General features: G+C 65.6%; 1 protein-coding gene across 1 annotated transcript; it reads left to right on the forward strand.

Moving 5' to 3' along the window:
* The first annotated feature begins 717 nt into the window (after positions 1-717).
* Positions 718-7545, forward strand: VSIG8 (V-set and immunoglobulin domain containing 8). Its single transcript, XM_045086535.1, has 7 exons — positions 718-823; positions 4015-4259; positions 4637-4838; positions 4928-5149; positions 5682-5801; positions 6112-6319; positions 7162-7545. The coding sequence occupies exons 1-7, from the start codon at positions 718-720 to the stop codon at positions 7442-7444; spliced, it is 1386 nt and encodes a 461-aa protein (XP_044942470.1). The 3' UTR covers positions 7445-7545.
* Positions 7546-8166: the final 621 nt, after the last annotated feature.

Raw genomic sequence — 8166 nt, forward strand, 5'->3', positions numbered from 1 at the left:
AGGCCAGAAGCCTACCGGGGAAGGTGGGCTAGACGTTCCCTGGCCCCTTTCATCTGCCTGGGCCTTCCCTCCAGCCTCTGTCCCCTTCCCAGCAGGCCACTTCCACAGACCTCCACGTGGTGGGGGGTTCCCTAGGGTCTGGATGCTGGAAGGAGGGACTTGGAACGCTGGAGCCTGCAGGGGAGGCTGGGTCAGGCCCTTGGGCTCAGTACTGACCCTTCAAGGCCTGGCCGCCCTTCCTCCCCAAGCCTGACTCTCCTTCCACTTCCCCATTTCCCCCAGGGAAGGAGGCGACAAATGAGTGGTGAGGGGAGCCTTGTGGACGCTGTGAAATGGGGCGACTGTTGTTACCCCGAGGATGGGGCCAGGAGGAAGTGGAAGTTTAACAGGAGCCTAATTACAAGACCCGCTGGCCGCCCTGCGCCACTCTCGGGATCGGGAAGAGCTTGGGTGAGGGCTGGGTAATGCCTGGGTAGGCCACTCTGTCACCCCGATAATTAGGGTTCCTGGGGCTCCTCCCCAAGGCGGGGACCAGGCCCCCTCCCTCCCATAGAAATAACTCCGGCTGCGACTGGGCACTCATTGCACCTTCCTGCCACCCCGGGCAGTGTCTGGGCCCTCAGTCCCCCCCTCCCTCCACCCGTCCCCACACGCCCACCACCACCACCGGCCCCCGGGAAACCCAGCCCAGGCGGAGGAGACACCGAGCCTAGAGACATGGGAGTTCGAGGAGCACTCCACCTTCTGCTCGTGTGCCTGAGCCCAGGTATGCGGCTGGGCATCGGACAGGGACGCCCACACAACGCCGGGGCCCAGGGGGCAGGTAGAGGGGCATCGAGGGCCCCGCAGAGGAGCCTGGGGGTGGTCAGAGACACCTGCTGCCCGCCCGCGGTGCATATGGCCAAGGGCCCGTCCCCAGGAGAGCCCTGTGCCTGAGGGTTTGGGGCACGTGTCTGTGGGGCAGGAGATCCCGATGGATCTCGGCTGTGCCTCTGAGCCGTGCGGGGCTCAAACATGCATGCACATGTGCATGGGAGCCCAGGCCTGCCTGGGGGACTCGGGGCTCTGGGGGTGGGGCAGAGGGTCAGGTGAGCAGCAAAGCTGGAGGCGCCGAGGAGGAGCCTAGAAAGACCCTTCTCCTCAGCGTGTGCTGGTCCCAGACTGGGGACTCCCCAGCCCCAGGCTAGCATCAAGGGCCTGGAGGTGCTTGCCACGAGAAGGCAGAGCCTCGGTGTAGTCTGTGGGAGCAAGGACGGACCCTGCTCCAGGCCCCTGAGCTCTGAGAGGCCCTGGGGAGCGCCACACCCCTGGCATGAGGCCTGAGGAGGGCGAGGAGGGAGCTGCCCAGAGTCCTCTCACCCCGGCGGGGCACACCGGAGAGCAGGGCTGGGGAACAGATGCTGTGGCCGCCTGCCCGGACTGGGGCAAGTCCCAGCATGGGCCGTTCTGTGTGGGCCTCGCTGGAAATGGCTCCGAGACCCTCGGGGGTTCTGGATTTGGCAAGAGGGGCTTTGTGGGAGGAACTCCGGAAGGGGAGCACATTTTCAGCCTTTGTTCATGCTCGTGCGTGTACGTGTGTGTACATGTGTGAGAGAGAGAGATTGAGAGAGAGACTGTATTGGCAACAAGGTGCTTGCAGAGCCCCCGGGCCGCTGGGAGCAGGTCGGCAGAGCCCACTCGGGACGCGTCCCTGTGTGTAGTGTGGGTGCGGGAGGGCAGAGCCCGTGCTCCAATACTCTCTCCTAAGGGCTGCCTGTTGTCCCCTCCCCAACCTCCAGAGGGAGGGCGAGCAGCTGGGGAAGCCACTTGAGGATTCTTGGAGGGTTTACAAGCTGAGAGCAGGTAGTGCAGCGCCCACCCCGTGCCCTTGTGGGGGACCCTGCATGGCCACTGCCCCGTCCTCCCGCCCTCTCTGTGCCGACCAGCTCTCTCTCCCAGCCTGGCTTTCTTCCCTCTCTCGGGTCTCTCTCTTCTCTCCCATTTCCTGGAATATGTCCTTAACTGCCACTGCATGAGGGACCAAGGTGAGACAGCAGGAACGACTTCCTCAGGGGAGCATGAAGGGGTGTGGAAAGGCTGGAGCCCTGGGTGGAGGTTGAGAGGCTGGTGAGGCTGGCCCGGGACGGCGGAGGGTGGACGCACTCCCCTTCAGCCGGTCCCTCCTTCCCAATGCCCCGACCCTCCTGCCCACCAGCCCCCAGGGATGGGGGCAGCTGGTCCCCTGGGGATGCGGACGGGCCTCAGGGCTGTGGGCTGCTCCCAGAAGCCCTTCCTCAGGGCGGAGCCTCTGCTCTCCACTGAGCCGGCCCATCGCTGGCTTGTCGCCTGCTGCCGGGGGAGCTGGGAGTCAGCACTAGGATCCTTATCTCAGGAGAGCGGGTGTTTTCTTGGCCTGGGGCTGGAGGAGGCATCCCTGGATCCCGTTAGTACCCAGGGGCCAGCCTGCCTGCTTCGGGTCCCTCTGGAAGCTATGGGGTTAGGGCCGCTGCCCGCCAGGGTCCCCGGGGGCAAGCTCAGTGATCCTTGAGGGCTCGGGGGCTGTTGAGAGGGCCCCTGCTGGCTCTCTAGAACTGGGTTAAGCTTCTGAAGATGTGTCTAGTCTTGAAGGAATGCACATGGGGACTCTGGGAGTGTGCGGCGGGTGTGTCTTCCGGGTGAATGCAAACTGGTGTCGGCGTGTGGCGGCAGGTCCGTCCCGGTCGGACCGTGTCCCCGTGGGCAGGGCGGTGGGACGGCACAGGTGCACAGCTGCATCTGGACGCTTTGCCGAAGTGTGTGGCTGTGTGGCTGTGACCACGGCATCGCTGCATGTGTATGTGGGACACACTGTCTACCAAGAACGCAGGCCCCAGAAAGATCAAGGGAAGGGCAGAGCCAAATGAGAGGCTGAGACCTGAGACCAGGGCTGGGGCTCCAGAGGATTTGCTGGCTGTCCTGAGCATAGGAGGGGAGAGAGCCTGGCTGGGCCAGGGGCCTGGGAGGTGGAGCCCTCCTGCCCTGCTTGCCAAGGTTGGGGCCCTGGCACCCCCTCCCCCTTGGTCTTCCTCTCTGGGTCCAACCGGTCCGGGGCTAGTGCTTGCCTGGGGCTTCAGGTTAGGGAGGGCAAGGAGCCCAGGCCCGAGCTTCCAGATCCTGGCCCCTCACCTGGGCTGACTCAGCGCAGCTCAGGCTGTTCGGAGTGGGAGGGGCCCCGAGTGGAGCGAGCAGGAGAGGGCGGCTACCCCGAGCCGCACCGTCACCGTGTACAGGGAAGGACACAAGTCCACGACGCCGTGTCACCACGCGAGGCTCTGACTGCGCTGCGGAGGCATGGGCCGTATTCCAGGCACACAGCCTCCCTCCCCATCAGACAAAAACCATCAGACAGGAGCCTGGCTACCTCCTGTCGTGCACGGGCACAGACGATGGCTCAGAGCACTGACACAGCGGGGCACACGCAGCCACACCCAGGCTTGTGGCCACAGGCACGCACGGTCACACACAGAGACGCACACACAAGCATGACCGGCCTTCTGCTCCTCGGGACGGAAAGGGACCCTGGAGGCTGTGGTGGCCATCCTCCTAGAGCCGGTGAGCCTCCCTGGCTGGAGGAGACGGCTCTGCATGAGCCCGGCTTCTCCGTCAGAGCACTTAACGACTCTGGTTGTTTCATGCGCTCAAACACACACACGCACACACAGTCCTGTGTGCATAAGATACCCTGGTTATATGCAGGAGATCCCTACTGTACACTTGAGCAGCCACAAATACTCACAAGCACACAGTGTACACACGCACACACAATCATGCACGCACACACGCAAGCACATGTAACAGGCGTACACATGCGAACAGTGTTCAGACGCAATCCCACACTAGTGTAGACTGTAAACATGTACACAAGTACGCGCAGACATGCACAGACCAATCCCTGCCTTCTCTCTCTCTCTCTCTCTCTCTCTTACACACACACACACACAGACACACACACGATGGGGGCGGCTGCTCCTTCCTAGGGAACTCCACTGAGAACAGTGGAGAGAGGCGCTGGAGCTCACGCCCCCACTTCCCCGTCTTCTCCACCCCCATCTGCCCCTCCCCCAGCACTGCTGACTGCTGTGCGCATCAACGGGGATGGCCAGGAGGTCCTGTACCTGGCGGAAGGTGATAATGTGAGACTGGGCTGCCCCTACATCCTGGACCCTGAGGACTATGGTCCCAACGGACTGGACATCGAGTGGATGCAGCTCAATTCAGACCCCTCCCATCGGGAGAATGTCGTGAGTGTCTGGCTTAGGGTCCCCCCTACCCTGCACTTCACGGTGTCAACCCGGAGGGCTGCTGACACCCTCAGGGGAAAGGGAGGGCAGAGAAGCAAATGAAGACCTTGAACTTCCCCCACGGCCTCTCTGGGAAAGGGGACTGCAGGGGGGAGGGCTCTGCCATCACAAGCCACACCTCGCCCGCCTTCCCCCACCTGCTGCAGAGGGCACGGGAGGCCTCAGGGCAGTCCCAGCCCGACCTTGCGCTTTATGACCACCATCGCTACCCTCCACAGGGACTCTGCGAAGTTCAGTGAGGCTCCTGAGGACTCTGAGCCACGCCGGGCCCCTTGCTCTGCCTGTGTCACATGTCCCTGCTCTCCTCTTCCTCACAGTTCCTGAGCTACCAGGACAAGAGGATCAATCACGGCAACCTCCCCCACCTGCAGCAGAGGGTCCGCTTCGCCGCCTCGGACCCCAGCCAGTACGATGCCTCCATCAACCTCATGAACCTGCAGGTGTCGGACACGGCCACTTACGAGTGCAGGGTGAAGAAGACCACCATGGCCAGCCGGAAGGTCATCGTCACTGTCCAAGGTACCGCCGGGTGCCTCCGGGCGCCCCTGCCGCAGGCTGCGGCGCCTCCAGGCGGGGGCCCTGGCTCACACCTGCCCCGTTCTCCGTAGCACGGCCCGCGGTGCCCATGTGCTGGTCCGAGGGCCACATGACCCACGGCAACGACGTGGTGCTGAAGTGTTTTGCCAACGGCGGCACCCCACCGCTCTCCTACAAGTGGGCCAAGATCAGCGGGCACACCCACCCCTACCGCGCCGGCTCCTACCACTCCCAGCACAGCTTCCACTCTGAGCTCTCCTACCAGGAGTCCTTCCACAGCAACCTGAACCAAGGTGGGACTGGGCGAGCAGCGGGTCCCGGGGTGCAGACGGCAGGGTCTGGGACAGATAGGTAAGAGCGAGGCTCGGCTCCTGGATTCACCACTGGTTGGCGGCAAGACTCAGGCAAGCGGCTGCATGTTGCTCTGCCTTGGCTTCCCTCCCGCGGAAAAGGGATAATAACATCTACCTTCCAGGGCCGTGTGAGGAGGAAATGGGGGGGGGGTGGGGACTGGGAGAAGCTGCGCACGACTCACAACCAGAGAGTATCAGGGCTGGAGGGGCCTGTACAAATTCCTGGGTCTAATCTTCTTCTCCCTGTACAAAGAAGGACACCAAGGCCTGGCAGGGGGGGGGCGGGGGGGATGCATTTCCCTAAGGTCACAGAGTGAACGAAGGGTGTCTCCGTGCTGGGGCTGGGAGAGGGTGCCTTGCCTCTCTGTTTCAGCTTGGGGAAAGGGACTCACCTGGAGACTGGGGTGGGCCTCCGCCTAAGACACGGGGCCCCTGGGCCTCGCTCCAGCCCCCTGGCACTCTTCCGTTTCAGGCCTGAACAACGGTGACCTGCTGCTGAAGGACATCTCCCGCGAGGATGACGGACTCTACCAGTGTACGGTGGCCAACCACGTGGGCTACAGTGTGTGTGTGGTGGAGGTGAAGGTCTCAGGTAGGTGCAGTGGCCATGGCCCTGGGGGCCCAGGGACCAGAGGGCGGGGATGAGGGAACCTGGGCTGTGTTTGGAGCCTCCGCGCTGCCCCACCGGCTCTGGCAGCCCATTGCCATCAGTGCCTGAGGCTCTGCTGGGGGTGGCCGGGAAGCCCTGGGAGAAACATGCACCTAGCACGGTCCTCACCCTTCCACACTGGGTGTCCCAGGGCCCTGAGATGGCCGGGGATCCTGGCTCTCCTTCCCACAGAGCGCCTGCCCTGGCCCCTCCCGGTGAGCGGGCTCCTGACCGTCCTCACTTCTCTCCACAGACTCCCGGCGCATAGGCATGATCATAGGCGCAGTGCTGGGCTCTCTGCTCATGCTGGCCTGTCTGATGGTGGGCATCTGGGGGCTCATCTGCTGCTGCTGCGGGGGCCCCGGGGCCGGCGGCGCCCGCGGTGCCTTCGGCTACGGCAACGGCGTTGGCGGCGGGGTCGGCGGCGGCGGGGCCTGCGGCGACTTGGCTAGTGAGATCAGGTAAAACCTGATGCATGCTGCATGCTGCCAAGCGGCGGGGGACCGGCGCCCTGCCCTCCTCACCCCCGCCTGCCACCGGCCGGCGGGACCCCCACCCCCACCCTGCCTGCCATCGCCAGGAGTGCTGGGACCGCAGCATGTCGACCTGCCACTCGTCTGGCTCCTCCCCCTCCCGCGCCGGTCTTCACCTCTACCCCCTGCCCTCCGTTTCCCTCCTGTCGGTGCACCTCTCTGTCCATCTCGTCTAGACTGTAAGCTCCTGGAGGGCAGGGTCTGCATTTTTGCGTGTTTCCCCTGTTTCGCGCCGGTGACAATTCTGGACATGCTTATTTAAGAAGAGTCAATAGTAAGAATAGTGCTAATAACATATTAGAAACCAACTAGTAATAAAAATAGAACAAGACTAGTCGTGCTAATGGCTGCAGTGCCCTGGGGTTGGAGGAAGGGACGGAGCAGGAGGTTGAGGGGCAGAGGTGCGGAGAAGAGAAAGCGAGAGGGCGAGGCTGGTGTTAGCTACGGAGAGAAGGACAGGTAAGGCCGCCCCTCCTGGGTCCCCGCGCCTCCCTCCCCGCGAAGGCGGGCGGCCGTGCGCACGTCAGACGGGGCCGCAGGGCGCCTGACGGGGCTGCCGGACAGGCTCTGTCTGCGGCGTGGAGACGGTGGCCCCGGGGTCGCCGGCCCGGAGGAGGCAGAGGAGTGCAGGTGGAGGCCGAGGGAGAGGCGAGGCGCAGGCGGAGGGAGGCGCGGGGCCGAGAGGCTGCCGGCGCCCCCGGCTCCCGCCAGGCCGTGCCCACGCCGCGCCCGGAGGAGCCCGCTCACCCGCCCGCCTGTTGTTTCCACAGAGAGGACGCCGAGGCGCCCGGGTGCAAGGCCAGCGGGCGCGGCCGCAGCGTCACCCACCTGCTGGGGTACCCGACGCAGACCGTCAGCCGCTCCCTGCGCCGCAAGTACGCGCCCCCGCCCTGCGGCGGCCCCGAGGATGTGGCCCTGGCGCCCTGCGCCGCCGCCGCCGCCGCCGGCCCCTGCGAAGCGGGCCCCTCCCCGGTCTACGTCAAGGTCAAGAGCGCGGAGCCCGCCGACTGCGCCGAGGGGCCGCGGCAGCGCACCGACGGCCTCCTGGTGTGAGCGCGCCGCGGGGCCGCCCGCCCGCCGCTGGGAATGCGCTCGGCCCCGGGCCCGCCGCGCCCGCCCCGCGCCTCCCGGCCACCGGGGCCCGCGGCGCCTCCTCGGGGCCCGGGCGAGAGGGGCGCGGGGGCCGGGAGCGGGAGGGAGGGGGGCAGCGCCGAGCGCGGTCGAGGCGGAGGCCCGGCGTCTCCAGCCCAGCCGGAGGGCCCCGGGACCGGGGAGGGGGTGCGGGTCCGGACTGGCTGGTGGCGCGGGAGAGCTGAGCTCCGGGGCGGCAGTGTTAGCACAATAAAGCACCTGTAAGACCTCAAGACTGTGCCGGCTGTGGTTCCGCCGAGGGGCGGCGCGGGGGCGGGGGGGTGGGGGACGCGGGCGGCTGCTCCCGGGCCGGGGCTGCGCTCCCGCCCTTCCTCCTGCGGGGGTCGGGAGTGGATGGGGCAACTGTACCCTCCGTCCCGCTTTCCCTTCCCATTCCGGAAGGTAGAGGAGGGGAACCGGGGCCCTGACCGCGGGGACCTCCCGAAGGTTCCCAGCCGTCCTCCGCCCACATCCACCTCCTCCTCCTTCCTCCTCTCTCCGGGGCGTCTGCCCGCCCTCTCAACCGCCAGGGAGGGTTTCAGAGCCCCACTCTGGGGTAGAAGACCTCTGAGGGCCTCTAAAGTGACCTCTCCCCACCCCGCCCCCTGTAATGGAAAGCGGACAGACAGTTTTTGAGAACCCAC

The sequence above is a fragment of the Mustela putorius genome, unplaced genomic scaffold, assembly GCF_011764305.1.
Source record: "Mustela putorius furo isolate JIRA1106 unplaced genomic scaffold, ASM1176430v1.1 tig00000997_pilon_pilon_pilon, whole genome shotgun sequence".
Lineage (NCBI taxonomy): Eukaryota > Metazoa > Chordata > Mammalia > Carnivora > Mustelidae > Mustela > Mustela putorius.